The 16,890-nt window shown below is 43.8% G+C and overlaps 2 protein-coding genes across 2 annotated transcripts; one reads left to right on the top strand and one right to left on the bottom strand.

Moving 5' to 3' along the window:
* Positions 1–324: 324 nt before the first annotated feature.
* Positions 325–5,663, top strand: LOC102721121 (GRAS family protein RAM1-like). Its single transcript, XM_040529187.1, has 3 exons — positions 325–1,491; positions 4,429–5,171; positions 5,300–5,663. Exons 1-3 carry the CDS (start codon positions 325–327, stop codon positions 5,661–5,663), a joined length of 2,274 nt encoding a protein of 757 aa, XP_040385121.1.
* Positions 5,664–8,094: 2,431 nt separating this feature from the next.
* On the bottom strand, positions 8,095–10,684 carry LOC102719333 (omega-hydroxypalmitate O-feruloyl transferase). The gene is made up of 3 exons (XM_006662888.3): positions 10,543–10,684; positions 9,917–10,423; positions 8,095–9,171 (listed from the first exon to the last, which is right to left on the bottom strand). The coding sequence occupies exons 1-3, from the start codon at positions 10,543–10,545 to the stop codon at positions 8,302–8,304; spliced, it is 1,380 nt and encodes a 459-aa protein (XP_006662951.2). The 5' UTR covers positions 10,546–10,684; the 3' UTR covers positions 8,095–8,301.
* Between the last annotated feature and the right edge of the window lie 6,206 nt (positions 10,685–16,890).

The following is a 16,890-nucleotide window of genomic DNA, read 5'->3' as shown; positions in this document are numbered from 1 at the left end:
CCTCATCCTCCTCACAATTCACAACTTCTCCAGGCTCCAAACCAAGCTGGACAAGGAGAAAACCAACAACATATATTAGCTGCAAATTATGCTTCATCTAACATGCTCTAACTCTCCTCATTGTGAGGTAGAATACTAGATTTGAGAGAAAACTTTATCTAGATTACTCCTCATTGATCACTAGATAGATAGATCAGAAGTAGCTAGCTAGGAGAGCTTCCAAAGAAGAAGATTATTGCATGCATTAGTAATTTAGCATACTTAGTAGTGAATAGTGATAGTAGCTAGCTAGCTAGCTAGGGAGAAGTGATCATTTGATATTGGATGTGTTCAAGCATGGGGACGACGATGCACGACATGGCCGCCGGCACGAAGCTCCAGCAGCAGCAGGGGCCGACGTCGCCGACAGCGTCGGTGTCGGAGTCGAACATCGTGGCGTCGACGGTGTCGGCTGGCCCGGAGGCCAACGACGCCCTGGCTGGGCTGCAGGCGCTCCGGTTCGACGGCGGCGGCGACATCGACGATGCCGAGATCCAGTCGCCGGACATCGCCCTGTGGGAGTCCATCTTCGCCGACCAGATCGGCGCTTCCTCCGGCGCCGACTTCCTGCTGTCCATGTCGTCGGCCTCCCCGAGGAGGGACTTCATGGCGTGCAGCCCTAGGAGGGAGTTCATGGCGTCCTCGCCCAAGAGGGACTACATGGTGACCTCGTCGCCGGTGAGGGACTACATGGTGTCCTCTCCCAAGAGGGAGTACATGGTCACCTCGCCGAGGAGGGAGATGGTGTCTTCACCGAGGAGGACGACCTTCTCCAACCTCTACACCACCACCAGCCATGGTGGCGGCCACCACCAGAGCTACGTTCATGGCGGCGGAATGGAGGGAGCCGGCCATGGCGCGCAACTGCTCTACAGCGGCCTCGCCGGCCATGGCAAGGGGAAGTCGCAGAGCCCACTGCACAAGGTGTACATCAACAACGGCGGCGGCGGCGCACACAGCAGCAGCAGCAGCCATGGCGGAGACGGCAAGAGCAACACGCCGTCCACGCTCTCCTGCTCTTCCTCCTACGTACATGGCGCCGAGAGCGACCTCCCGGCCTCCTTGCCGTCCATGGACCCCTTCCTCGAAGAAGGCTACCTAGCGTCGTACCAGCTGCCGGACAACGCAAGCGGCGGCGCCCCCGCCTCTGCCGTGACCGCGCCGTCGTCGTCGCAGCAGCTGCCGACGCTGTCCGAGTGCCTGGCAATGCCGGAGCCGGCTTACAGAGGCGGCGGCGAGGAAGCAGTCACGGCGGCGATGGCAGCTGGTGGGCTGCCCGTGGGAGCGTTGGGGCATCCTGGTATGTACTATGGCGGCGGCGGCGGCGGCGGCCAGTTTGGAGAAGGCATGGCGCCGCCGCTGCAGCATCAGATGGCGAAGGCTGACCAGTGGGCGGCTGACTCTTCGCTGCACAGCATGCTGGGCTCAGTGGTCCAATCAGAAGCTGAGCAGGTAATTCATTTCATAATTTACTTAATTAGTAATTAATTAAGTAGCTGATCTTCTTCTTTCAGAAACTTATTTACACAGAAGAATAACCAGCATCATCAAACTGAAATGATCCTTACAGTAACAAAATGAATTAATTGACCGTACAGTACAAATTAATATAACGTACACCAATCTTAAGTAAGATTGGCTGTTAATTTCTATCACCTAATCTTTTCGCTTTTGCTTATAGTTATAAGTTAAAGTTTAAATTTTTAAAGTTTGATTTTAGGGTTTTCTTATCGAGTTTAATTTTCAACCTTGGCTTTTAGATCGCCAAGTACACGTATATAAAAATTTTATTCACAAATTAATTTTGTTTGCAAATTCACTGTTTGTCCTTTTTCAAAAAAAAAGTCAAACAGTCATCCCTGAAAAAAAATTACACCAAATCATTTTAAAAACTTGCTGTATTTTGTGACTATAAATAATGTGAATCTTTTTTAGTGTTCACTGGTCTTCCACAATAATATTCTGAATCTGGTAAGCAACCCCAAGTGGCCAAATGGTCCTAGCCCATGAATGCAAGCGTGCTGCTAATAGCACACGTCCGTGCATGTGATTAGTATATCTAATAATCCAAGCCCACCAACTAGGAATGCATGCTGTTTTGTCTGAGTGGTTAACCAACTTGCCAAAAGTAGCCTTGATGCCATGTGATTTAGCATTACTAGTGTAGAAACAGGACAAGGATATATGTGTTGATTTCTTCAACAAAAACTTTACATGTTGATTCTGGAAGATCATTAGGATCTTTAGCAGGTTTGATTTTATTCAGAAGCGGTAAGTACGTAGGTGGCAATCAAGCAGTCCAAAATTAACGTATTAATCTGATTTATATAGAGGCTCGTACTGTTAATTAAGAGAGCTCTGTTTTGTACTGGAGTTTGAATTTTTATGGGTTTTGCGGCTCCAAAATGTTTTTTGTCAGAATTAGACGTGCACGTGCTGACGTTGTTGACACATTGAAGTTTACGGCGGTCATCTTACTTTTTCGTACCGAAATTGTAAAAAGAATAATTTATCAATAAAACTTTTATATAAATATTTTTAGCTATCTAAAAGCAAATACTAAAAAAATAGACTACGATGAAAAAAATCCAAAATCAACTTAAAATTTAATGTTGAAAATTCAAAAGTTTGGCCGATAAGCATAAGCGAAAAAGCGAGGGTAATAGTTGTTTAATTCAAAAGACTGTGCAAATTGTGTGTGTCTATATATATATATATATATATATATATATATATATATATATATATATATATATATATATATATATATATATATATATAAAAAAGTAGTTGACAAAAGGGCTCCATCGTTCCACAGTTGCAACGGTTTATAAGCCAAAATTTGAATTTTAGAACTTAATTTTATGGTTTTTTCATCATGATTTCTTTTACACATTTCGCTTTTGAGTCCCTATGGACACGTATATAAAAGTTTTATCTGTAAATTATTTTTTATTTATAAAAACGTGTTTTCGCTTATTCCTCTAAAAAACGAAACAATGGGAGTAATAAAGAAAAAAGTTAAAAAAATGTTTTTATTGCAACAACGTGGTTGGAGTGACTCGGCCGTTATTAAGGTGAAAACCTAGGCTTTACCAAGATTATGCTTGTCGGATAGGTATTTTTTTCGCAGACGCTCACAACACACTCTTCTAAGAACGTATGCACGCAAACACTACCCCTATGAGCATCTTCGAAGCCTGATCAGCGGGGACGGCGCCTATCCCTGAAAGCATAAAGCCGTTAGAAAATCGGATCGAACTTAAGACCTTAGATGCTACTAAGGCCCTTGTAACTACTGGACTACAGACACTTTTTTGTGGTTGGTTAGATACTTAGGTGGTTAGGATATATGTGCTTCACATGGGGAGTTAGAATTGGACAATTGGTTGCCCGTTCTACGATAAGCTCGACAATACTGATGATACCACCACAGGGTTTTTTCTTCCCGTTTTCCATGTAGGTTTTGGCAATTTTCCTTTAGTTAACCATACAGTTGCATGGTTTTTGGACTTGATTTCCCTTAACAAACTGGATTAGCTCATTGTTCTTTTTAATGTAAAATAGGAACTCTCTGCCCTCTATTTACCTATAAATTTAAGATTTAGAGGTCCAAAATTTTGTAGGTGTACTAATATTGTAGGAAATTGCTAAAGTGCTAAAATTGTAGGAAATTGCTGGCTACTATAAATATCATTAGTAGCACGAACTGATATAAATGAATTATACATACATGTCCCTATTTTCTCTTGAAGAAAACCATACAGGTCCTCGATTGACTCATTGTAGTGTATTTTTAAAACAAATAAAAGTAAAATTTGCATCGAACATGCCCTTCATATTTTTACTATACTGTTTATGTGCATTTGCAAATGGCACAGGACTGTGTCAAAAGATAAATAAAAAAAAGGACATTATTACCTACTACAAATTTTAAATAACTGAAGTTTACTTATCAACATGTACTGTGTGGACAATTGGAGCATGAACGTTGTTGGTTGAAGAAAAATCACAAATTAAATTGATATCTTCTGCTCAACATTTGTTCTAATGTTGTGCGCTGATTATCTTTTAACCTGTGTAATTTCTGTAACAAGGTCCACATGTTTCTGCTACTACTTTGTAACCAAAAATTTGGATAATCACTGCAATTAGCATCTTAATTAACACTACTACAGGAGTACTCCCTCTAATTTTTTAATTGGCATTTTTGGATTTATATTTGGCCATTAGTCTTTTTCAAAAAAATTTGTCCAAATATACAAAATTATTAATCACAATTAATTAATTAATTAAGAAAATAGCAATTAATTAATTAATAAAAATCGATAAAAATCAATTACATCAATTAAGAAAATAGCAATTAATTAATTAATTGTGTGGACGCAGGAGCAGGACAGTGGGCTTCAGCTGGTGCACCTGCTGCTGGCGTGCGCCGACATGGTGTCCAAGGGCGACCAGCCGGCGGCGCTGCGCCACCTCCACCTCCTCCGCCGCGTCGCCTCCCCTCTCGGCGACTCCATGCAGCGCGTCGCCTCCTACTTCGCCGACGCGCTCGCCGCCCGCCTCTCGCTCTCCCCCTCCGCCTCCGCCTCCCCGCTCCCGCTCCCGCCCTCGCCGGAGACGCTCAAGGTCTACCAGATCCTCTACCAAGCCTGCCCCTACATCAAGTTCGCCCACTTCACCGCCAACCAGGCCATCTTCGAGGCGTTCCACGGCGAGGACCGCGTGCACGTCGTCGACCTCGACATCCTCCAGGGCTACCAGTGGCCGGCGTTCCTCCAGGCGCTCGCCGCGCGCCCTGGGGGACCCCCGACGCTGCGCCTCACGGGTGTCGGCCACCCCGCCGCCGCCGTCAGGGAGACCGGCAGGCACCTCGCCTCCCTCGCCGCGTCGCTCCGCGTGCCGTTCGAGTTCCACGCCGCCGTCGCCGACCGCCTCGAGCGCCTCCGCCCCGCCGCCCTGCAGCGCCGCGTCGGCGAGGCCCTCGCCGTCAACGCCGTCAACCGCCTCCACCGCGTCCCCGGCGCCCACCTCCCCGCTCTGCTCTCCATGGTCCGCGACCAGGCGCCCAAGATCATGACGCTCGTCGAGCAGGAGGCCGGCCACAATGGCCCCTACTTCTTGGGCAGGTAAACCAACCCAAAATTCCTCATCTTTGAACGAAAATTCATCCAAAACATCTAAACATTTGCGTGGTGTTTGTCACAAACGAAATTCGCTGAACGTGTTTGAACGTTTGCATGGTGTTCGAATGAAGGTTTTTGGAGGCGTTGCATTACTACTCGGCGATCTTCGACTCGCTGGACGCGACGTTCCCGGCGGACTCGGCGGCGAGGATGAAGGTGGAGCAGTGCCTGCTGGCGCCGGAGATCCGGAACGTGGTGGCGTGCGAGGGGGCGGAGCGGGTGGCGCGCCACGAGCGGCTGGAGCGGTGGCGCCGCCTCATGGAGGGCCGCGGGTTCGAGGCCGTGCCGCTCAGCCCGGCCGCCGTCGGGCAGAGCCAGGTGCTGCTCGGCCTCTACGGCGCCGGCGACGGCTACCGGCTCACCGAGGACGGCGGCTGCCTCCTCCTCGGGTGGCAGGACCGCGCCATCATCGCCGCCTCCGCGTGGCGCTGCTGATCCATGGCCGGCCGGAGCCGAGGAAGAAGAGGCTGGCCTCCTCTCCTTGTATGTGCATTAGGCTTCTTAATTAATTAATTTGTTGCATGTGTGGTTAAATTATTTGGCAATTTCTATATGGAAATTAAGGGAAAAAAATACTGTAAGAAATATAGATATATTATCTCTCTCTGTTGAGATGCTGGTGACAATTAGAGTGTATTAGTTTGTACTATCATTGAACATATCATCCGTATATTGTTTCAATCAGATCGAGGAAGTGATGCATAATGTATTTCTAGGTTTATATTGAACCACCATCGGGTTTTTACTCTCTATATCTCAGATATAAAAGTATATTTGCTAATAGTGATACAGAATTATTATTCATTAGTCTACTAATACAATATACTGTTATGTTATTCTTCTAGCATATGAACGTGCACTTGACGTACCAAGACCTAAGGAATTCAACAATTTTTTCCTTTCCATATCATAAGATGATATGACTTTATGATTTTACTTAAATTTATATGTGTGCTAATGAATCTAAACGGTCGTATAAAATATATTGATATATAAATAAATATAAATAAAACCAAAAGTATAATATGAGACGGAAAGAATATTTATTTATGCCACTCTAAACCCACCCACCCTTTAATCTCCCCTCTCACAGCTCTCGGCACAGACATCGCCGACCCATACGAATGACCCGTAAATTCCGAAATATGGGGTCAGAAAAATAAAGAAACTGATAAAAATAAGAAAAATAGAAAATATGTGGTGTAAATTAACAAAATAAGGAACACATGCAAAATACTTTGAGGAAAATAGGTTGACCCACCAGACTGTACTCGTGCTCGGTCATGTAGAGCTACCACCGGGGCTAAAGGTTTCAATCCTTCCTACCCGAACTGTGTCATTGTAGTCCTCCTAGCCCCCACAACAAAATTTCTGGTATTACTGAAGAGAAGAAAGGGCGGGAACTAGTTCTCTTTCGTGCAGACACTCCTAATATTTTTTCTAGATCACCAATACTAACCTGCTATAGAAGTCGGGTCATACCATGCTAGCCAACCGTGCCATGCCCTAGGCCCCCAAGCACGGTACGGTTTATTAGACCGTGCCGACACGACTCATGACTAAGCAGGTATCATCTCGAGGGTTGTGCAATATATAGTTGTGATCGGGCCTGCCTGCTTGAGCACGGACCATTTGGCCATGACCTTAATTGGTCTTATTGTGTCCAATTTTCCTTCTCTCTCCCCTTTTTAGCAGGGATATAATAAAAGATGGGGAACAGAATTTTCTGATAGCTTCTTCCCCCCCCCCCCCAAACTTCAACTTTTATGGTGTCTCACAGCTAATTTCGCAAGGTCAGTATGTCATGTAACAAAATTTTGTTGTAAGTTAGGATGTAACTATAGTATTATTATAACATAATTATAACCTAATTATATTATGATTATATTATATATAGTTTCATGTTTCCTGCATATTTAGTGCACTATTCCTACCACAGTTCATTGAGCTTTGGCTGTGTTTGTTCCAACCGGTTGGACTGAACTAATCCTTGTTTTTCGTTAGCACATTTTTTAAACTACTAAATGATATATTTCATACAAAATTTGTCTATATAGAAATTATTTTAAAAGATCAAATAATTCTATTTTTTTAAAATTTTTAATAAGCAATACTTAACTAATCATATACTAATTACGTTTATCGTTTTCGTGCAGCTAATTGGCTTTCCTGACCTTCACCTTCGACCGCAACCTTTGTCACAGTTTGACAAATTTATTGAAAAAAATATAACAACATTTCCCGCCTAAAATAAATATTATAAAATATATGTAATGGCAGATTTCATTAAACTATTTTGTTGTTATGGATATTGTTTTCCACAAATTTGGTTAAATTTGACTATGTTTAATTTAGAACAAACCGAAAGTAACTTACAATATGAACGAGGGAATATTTTTTTACTCAAAATATGCAAAAACATTGTGTACACATCGAGCTAAATGTCAAACAAATCATCTTCTTCAAATCAACCTAGCCTGCCAAGCATGTCTCTGTGTTTCCCCTGTTCCTGAGCCTCTTCTTTTCTTTCTTCTCTCTGTTTTTCTCTTCCCTTGCCGACCTCACAGATGTAACAATTCCAGTGTTCAACTCTTGATCCATATGAATAGATAAGATAACAATTAACAAGCCCGATTAATTAATTAAACAAAGGGTTCGCCTATTGGTCAGTCGCCTGATTATTTTGAAGCTGTCAGTCGATTGCACTCACCCGTCCGATCTCCATCCAAAAGTTTATAATGCTCTAAAGTCTGATGCGTGCACGGATCCTGACTGAGATCGCACGGCCAAGGCAATCGACTGACAAAAGCAAAAAATTTCAGGCGCATGTAGAATAGCAAAAGCGTTAAACAAATAACAATTGCTTCTCATTACGATTAAACCATTTTACAACAATTTTTTTGCCAGCAACAATATTCCCTCATAAGTCATAACCCAACACATTCTCCCCACAAATTAATAACCATAAAGGAAAAAAACACCACATTATAATAATAACAAAATCAAATTTTAACCATGATAGAGTGACATCATCCATGCCATGCATGCATGCGTGCAATGGATGATGTGGGTATCATATCTCGTCCATGAGGTTTTGGAAGGCGTCCATGGCGGAGGCCGGGAGGCCGAGGAGGACGTTGATGCTCTTCCGCTCCTTGCCGTGGGCGAGGAAGAGGATGACCTCCTTCTCCGGCAGCGTGACGGGGCCGGACATGGCCGGCTCGCCCCACCCGAAGTCGGCGTCGTGGAAGGCCAGCCTGGACCACGTCGTGATCAGCAGCGTCGACGCCAGCGACGGCCGCGCGCGCGTCGCCTCGAAGTAGTCCACCGCCGACCGCATGTACTCGTCGGTCACCATCCGCACCGCCTCCTGCACCAGCCCCGCCGCGCGCGACGGCGGCGACGAGAGGAGGTCCCCCGCCGTGGCCACCGCGTTCGTCAGCACGATGCCGTTGCCGAAGTAGCCTTTCGGGAGCGGCGGCTCGAAGCGGCGGCGGCCGTCCACGGCGAAGAGCAGCTTCGTGCGCTGCTCCGGCGCGAGGCCCAGGGCGCGGGTGCGCGCGCGCCACACGAGCCCCGACAGCGCCTCGAAGGTGGTGCACCGCCCGCCGAGGTCGCCGCCGGCGAGGGCGAGGCCGCGGACGCGCTCCAGGCGGTCCGGGTCGAAGCAGAAGGAGCGGTACAGGAGCTCCTGCCCGCCGTAGAGCGCCGCCGTGTCGGAGATGTCGGGGATCTCCTCGAACTCGTGGTGCTCGAACGAGATCACCGGAGGGTCGCGCGCGCTCAGCACGGTGCGGTCGAGGAACGGCGGCACGGTGAGCTCGGCGGCGCCGCGCGCCGTCTCCGCCCACGAGTTGACGAACTCCATGGCGCCCAGCCCGTCGAACATGCAGTGGTTCATGGCCAGCCCCAGCGCGAAGCCACCGCACTTGAACCGTGTCACCTGAAAAAAATATTTTTTTAATTATCAACCAATTAATCAATTATAATTTGCATTAGCTTGATTTGAGTTGACTAAAATTTAGTGATGGGCACATAAAGATTCACAAATAATCCATGACCAACTCGAGTTTAACTCATTTTTCAGTCCTTGGATATACCATGCTCAATCAAAAAAGGATTAATTGAGCCAAGTACGATTTAGTGCATGCATGATTTGACACATGAGGTGGCATACAAATTAATTATAAATGTCAAGAGCTATCAACCTACAAAACAAAATTGTTGATGTGGTTAGGTGATTTGTAGGTTCAGGTGGGTAAGCTAACTTTCTTAAAAAAAAACTAAACTTATATCCAAAGTTCTATAATTAAAAAATACTCAAAACAAAAACGGATTTTTTTTACCAGCACAACTAAATTCCAAAATGTTTTTTTTTCAAACTCCCTATCCATGGCATCCTCCTCTTAAATGCATTTTGCAACTCCCTTCACCTCAACAGCAACCTGCCACGTGACCACGTCCCTATCAATTCACCCATCGACTCGACCGTGACCTGCCACGTCATCACCCAGACACGCAGCTGCATGGCTTTTACTTATTTTTGTTTCTACTTTCACCAAAAGGGTAGGAGAGAGAGAGAGCGAGGCCGCCATTAACGCGAAGCTCAGGGAAGCCATGGCCGGCTGCGGCAATGGCGCCAGAAGAAAAGGTGCAAGCAGGGCAATGACGTCGTGGGCAGGGCGTACCTGCGCCGTCATGGGTGGCATCTCGAGGATGTTCTTGGCGCCGGGGACGGAGTAGACGAGCTGGCCGAGCGCGGCGGGGTCGGGCTTGGTGAGGTCGCCGACGTCGGCGAGGTCGCACCCGGCGTCGGCCGCCACGAACAGGGCGCCCTCGCCGGTGAGCTCCACCGCGAGCTTCATCTCCGGGCTGATGGTCAGGCGGCCCGCCAGCGGGTGGTAGTGGACCAGCACCTTCGCCAGCGCGTCGCGGAGCACGGCCACGGCGTCGGCGTCGGCGTCGGCGCCGGCGCCGTCCTCCGCCGGCGCAGCCTTCGCCTTGTAGCAGTACACCGTCTGCACGATCACCGCGATGTTCTGGTCCAGGTTGGACAGGTAGTACTTCTCCCCCGTCGGCGTCGCCTCCGCCGGCGCCACCAGCTCCGGCTCCCCCCTCTTCACCGTCAGCTTCGCCGCCGCCTTCCCGCCGTCGGCCACCGCCACGCCGGCTCCGTTCTCCCTAGCCTCAACAACCTAAACCCAAGTACCCAACACATGATTAGCAAGAAATATCATTATCCACAATGATCAGCAAGGAGATCATTCAAACAGTGCACATCAATCAATCAAGCTGATTTCTGTAGCTATCTCACCATGGTTGATGATCTTGGTGTGATGGATGCTAGCAGATCGAGAAAAGAGGAGAGAGAGACTTGGATCGATGGATTTTAGAGTGAGAAAGTGAGGTTTTTGTGTGTTTGATGAGAGAGGGGTGTTCAGGGGGGAAGTGTTTATATAGAAGGAGCTGGAAGGCTTGCTGTTGCAGACAGGAGAGTGATCAGTGTCAAAAAAGGAGGAGAAAAGAAGTGATGCAAGAACAGTTGGGGTTGGATGGGTTTGTATAACTACCAATGCTGCTCTGTCGTCCTGGTCTCTAGCACACTGCAGAATCTTGGGAATGACAGCACCAAATTGATTTGGTAATTAATTAATCATATTTTGTTGTAACTTGTAAGCCATTTGGGAATTGCAAGCTGTGGCATGGACAGAACAGAGCTCAGAGAGGTACAATATACATCAGCTATGAACATATTTTAAAGAGATAAAAAATAAAGAGAAAAAAAGTGAGCTACTAATTTATAGTCGGCTGCACACAGGCTCCAAGATAAAATATGTGCATGACATATGAGACCATGTATTCATGTTTTGTAGGTAACTATTATTATATAAATTGACTATTAGATTGAATATAAATAAATTGGAGCTAGCAGTTGGCTATACTATTGAATTGGCTACTATGGAGCGGAGTTAAAACCACCATGGTTAAATTCATTAAATTTTTAGACCCTAGGTGATATGTGTTCTCTATGACTTATATATAGTATTTTTAAATAAAACATTTCATAATTAAGTCTTTTCAAAATAAAATATTTTAATAATTATATATTAATAGTTAAAGTGTAAAAGTGTAACCATGCTTATTGTTTATCTAAATTGACAAGAATTACGGAACTAGAGAGAATATATTTATTTTTGCACACAATCCGAGTGATTTGATTGGATTATATTTAGTTGCTTCTCACCCTGGGAAATCCAGTAATGGAGCTACAAGAACAACGATATATATGGTTCAACCTAAGCAAGCTACTTCAACAACCACACTTACTTGTCAATTCTCAAGTCAAATTAAGAGCTTCACTTCTACGTTACACCCGTCAATTGTCAAATTAATAACCGACTTTAAAATAAAATTCGTCCATTCAAAAACAAATACAGTGTATTCTGTTTTTATTATGTATGTATGAATGTATAGAATTCGTCAGGATACACCTGATGATGCCTCCCCTCTTTACAAAACAAACTTGTGTTTTTATTTATTCGAAGTTGACCGTAACAATCGTTTGCATATGCGATGATTGATACATTAATTATGGGTAAAGTAACCATAAACTAAGAAGCAATTCATCAGCTCCTCAAATTTTAATTTTAATTTTTTTTTGAAGACCGTATCTCTGTCCACTATCTATACGAGAAAAATCAAAACAAAGAAGCTGATGGATTGCAAGAGGCAGAACTAATCCTAACCTGAAAAACCTCACAAAATTAAATTCACGTGTGTTTGCTCTCCGTTCCACCAAAAACCTGTCAAAAAAAAAACTCAGAATACCCTCCAGTAAATTCAAGTCAGCCGCCCAAAAAAAAAGCCGAAACTTTTGGCCGGTCCACGGAGCTGCTACTGTGCGCACAGAAGGATGAGGAGCAGTGGTTTCTGTTGGGGGTTGGTTGGCCACCACGGGAGCTGGGGAGTTCGTTGGGGATCGCTGGCCAAACCCCAGCTACTTACTACTAAATTAACGTGATTATAAGGCTGTTTGGGCCTTTTCTTTTAAGGGTTTTGTCGATGTGTTCATCGATAGTGACCGGTGGAGTTTGATTTTAGGGCATCAAGGACACCCATGGTACATGTCACTCTGTCGGGTCTGGATTGTCTGCATTGCTGCAACACTCCCTGTTCCGAGGAGCACAGTAAAAAATGTGACAAAATACTATAGTCACGGTAATTTTCGGGACGGTAACAATCACTGTTCATTACTGTAGCAGCAAATATGGACCGTATGTTCTAATCCAATGGTGAAAAAATGATCCAAATTCCGATTACTGTAGCCCTCTGCAGTAGTACAGTACTGCAGAGGATCTGGATTGCACTCTGTCAGATATTTTTCCTTACGATTTCTTAGGTGGTGAGATTTAGCCCTGCATTTTGATTCGAAGAAGGCTGGGGGACGACATCTTTTGGTTTATGCTTATACTTGCTCGTGTGATTTGTTTAGTGATCGAAAAATAATTTATGTATACGACTTTTATATAGATGTTTGTCTTGATTTAAAAGGAAACGTTGTAAAAAAACTATGATAGGAAATTATAAAACTCACTTTAAGATTAAATTTTATAATTTATTTTTTTCTTATAAGCCTAAACAGAAGTGAAACAATGGGACATCGTGACTAGTTACTGTAGAGTTTGAGAGCCACTTAACTGTGAATTATGATATTACGATTTGAGCTGACGATTGATTGAGCTTAACGCCAAACCATTTCATCGAAATGTCAAAACAGTTTATACCTGATGATAATGGAACATGACAATACAATACTGATCTGTTTTTACCTGATGTTAAAGATTTTGTAACTAAGGTTTTAAACATTACTTAAAGCATTGTGCAACATTTCTTAAAAAGAGTACTCCCTCCGTGCTTTAATAAATATTTTTTTACACGTTTCACCATTTGTTTTATTTATCTCACCTTATTTCCACCGAATACGTGTAAATACAAGTAAGGTTATTATCTATCGAACACTTTGACACCAGCTAGCTAAACCCTATATCCTCAAATATCTTAGATGGATTATTATCTATCAATAACTTCCTTTTGCAATTCCGATTATATGGTGTTGTTACAAATACGTGGTTTGAGAGGGTTGGTTTGGTCACAGCGTACAAAAGACCAAATTGTTAGTCTATTTGACGTAAACAATGCAGAGTCAAAATGAATAGTACAGTGATGCACATATCAAACCGATCATTGTAAGCTCTCGATTTATAGTACGGTAGCAGATCATTTCTTTAAAGTATTCACATGTACGAACACATATCTAACATATTTGAGCAAAATAATCGAACTAATGTAGGGCCAACGAATCGAGGAAACGACAGTTACATATCAACCGGTCGGCATGAACACAGTATAACAAACTAAGGTCACCTCTTTTAGCTGATTTTTTTTGAGAATTAATATTATTTTAATAAAAAATCACAAAATTAGAGGTCATATGTAAAACTAAATTTAGGGTCCTGTCAAACTGCCATAGTTCGATAAAACCCCCGTCGAATGGACAGCGGTCGACTGAAGAGAAGATCAGACTAGATCGCCAGCGTTGTAGTTCGATAGGGCCTGTCGAACCGCCACAGTTAGACAACGGGGCCTATCTAACTGCCCCCTGTCTAACTGCTATAGTTTGACAGGCCCGACTGGCTCAGCAGTCGAACGGATGGTGGACCCTATCAAACTCCCTCCATTCGATACGCCCCAGTTGAACGTCCACCGTTCGGTAGATTCCTAAATTCGTGATTTCCCCCGGATCGCCTCCACATTTATGATTTTCCATTAAAATAATATTAATTCTCAAAAAAAAATCTAATTTGCTTGTAATAACTATTTCAAGACGTCATATTAGCTATACAAAATTAGGGGGTAAAACTTTTACATATATGTTTGTATTGTTTAAAAGAAAATATGTAAAACAATTATAATAAAAATATATTTAAAATTAAGCTCTAAAATTCAAAACACATTGCTAAAACGATAAGACACTAGCAATCGACCTGCACCGGTGGTCCACCACTAGCTAGTCACCCATCTTTTTCTGTTCGTGCTTACGATTATATGACAAAACTTAAATTTTTAACCTTAAATTTGTAGTTGATCTGATTTTTCCACTAAATTATTTTCCAGCCTTGACTTTTAAATCATTAAGAATATATATATAAAAGCATTATTCACAAATTATTTTTTGTTTATAAATATACCTTTTTTATTTGGCGTCATTAACTTTTGAATCTATGTTAGACCTTCCGTCTTATTGAAAATGTGCATGCAAATATGCAAAATTATAAGTCATGATTATAGTGTTTTAAGTAATAAATTAAATCATGATAAAGTAATACTTCAAACAAAAAAGAGAATGATCTCTTGACTGTCGGTGTGTTTGCTAAACGAGCACTGGTTTCTTCATAAAACATCGAGTTATGTTTTGAGAATACTGCAGTACTGCCTGTGGCGTATGAGCGTATCCAAGGGCGGTTCACGTCGGTTTTCATCGCGACCACTATATATGTGCCTATATACAGATGTGTGTGAAAAATTACTAATAATATGTGCTCGTGATTTGTTGATTAATTTTAAACTAGTGTTATATTTTAATATGATATACTTCCATATATACTCATTTTCTATGTTGCGATGCTGGTTCGAAAACTTTTCTTTATAGAAATATAAGAAGTATTAGCAGATGAGGGTTTCTGCTGGAGAATACAACTAGTACGTATTGGGATCGGTTCATGCCATAATCCAATTCAAAATCATTTGGACCATAACTAAATTACCGGTGCCCACACCTGTAGACACGATTGGGCCCGAGCCAAGATCAGTAAGTCGGGCTGGCATGGTCCGACCTACATGCATGCTGGGACAGGCCATGCCACCGTGCCAAGGGCATCGGCCCAACTATCAGCTCGGGTCCGACTCGTGTCATGTTTGGGTATCGGGCCGTCTGACCTCGCCACGGGACGACACAAGTCGAGTTGTCGCTGTCGATCAGCCCGTCGCCGTTGGTTGCTGCGTCGTCGTCGTTCAAGTTCTTTGGCCGGGCTGCGGAGAGAGCCGGACACAGATGGCTTGACGCTGCTTCGGCGAGAGGCCGTCGCCGGAGGAGGCCAGGCGGCGGTGCGGGACGCGGAGCAGGTCCTGCGTGAGGCAGCGGTGGAGGGGCCGACGGCGAGGGCGAAGATGGCTTGACCCTGCTTCGGGTCGACGCCGTGCGCGGCACGCGCGCGCGCGTACAGGCGGCGCGTGGTCGCCAGGGTTCTCGCGCTCCAGGACGCCGGCCGTCGACGCCGCCGCGGCTTGAACGATCACTACTGAAGCCGTGATTTGTCCATTAGCTTTCATTATATTAGTTGGGAAGACCATGATCAGCATAGGAAGTCGTGGCCTGAAGTTAGAAAGTTGTATTTTTGCGAGAAATTTTGCTTCTATTCTGAATAGATCGTGGCTTGGCTTGGCTGAACAGATCTACTCCTCCCATGAGCCACGCCTGTTCACCGCCGATCTGCCCGGCCGGCGCCACCACCTTCCCCCTCATGCGTCAGCAACGCAGCTCCCTTGCCCCGGTCCTCCCTCGGTGTCTGTGGTCGCCGACCGGCCATCCTGCTAGCTCTCCTCCCCCAGCAGTACCCAGCCATCGGGCTGGAAGGTGGCTGAATAGGCTGCCATGCCTTCTAATAGAGCAGGGGCATTTTAGTCCTTTCACAAATCTGCTTCAAATACATAAGTGTGATATTTTGTTTGTTAAGAAAGTTAGATGAGGGGCGATATTTTTATAAAAGCATACTAGAGGGTGGCATTTTGTTAAAAGGTATCTGAATGAAGTGGCATATAGTTAAATTTCTCATATTTTCGCAAGAACAATAACAATCTGCCTTATGTTAGTTGAGGTTTTACGATGGCTTTAATCTCATTAAATGACATGCCATATAAGAAAAAATAATAATAACGTAGTATCAAATTTATGATGAAACAGATGAATTAAATATTACGGGGATAAAACTTGGTATACATAGTTACTTAGGGCATCTTTAATGATAGAGCCCATTATTCAAGTCATGTGAGTAGAAAAAACATCTCTCATACAAAATACAGTCTCTTAAGCTGACTCTGACTCAGCTTGTTTTCCCGTTGAGTATATTATCTTCAATTCTTAAGAGGTGATGAATTTTTAACCTATGTTTGATAATTTTTTATTATTTAAGTGTTTAGGTAAGATGAATAGTAATCATGTGCTTAAAAGTCATCAATCTCTATCGCTTAAAACCATAGTCGTCTATCCTCCTCTCTATCCCACCGCACACACAAATCATCGCTTTTAAAAAACTAAAAAGAAAAACTCCCTCCGTTTGACAATATAAGACTTTTTAGCCTTGGCTAAATTTATATGGATGCTAATAAATCTAAACATCTATATAAATTATATAATCATTAAGTAATAAATTTAGGCAACACTAGCAAGTCTTACAATATATGAAATGAAGGTAGTAAGTGGTTTCTTTTAAGAAAATCATTTTTTCTCGATTGACATGTATAGTGAACATATGTTATAATGTACCCGAATATTACTAGTCTATTAAAATCGTGAAGGAGTATTATTCGTTGGAATGCATTTGTG

The sequence above is a fragment of the Oryza brachyantha genome, chromosome 11 (assembly GCF_000231095.2).
Source record: "Oryza brachyantha chromosome 11, ObraRS2, whole genome shotgun sequence".
Classification (NCBI taxonomy): Eukaryota; Viridiplantae; Streptophyta; class Magnoliopsida; order Poales; family Poaceae; genus Oryza; species Oryza brachyantha.
Note: the sequence above shows the minus strand (reverse complement) of the source record. Positions and strands in the feature narration are given on the sequence as shown.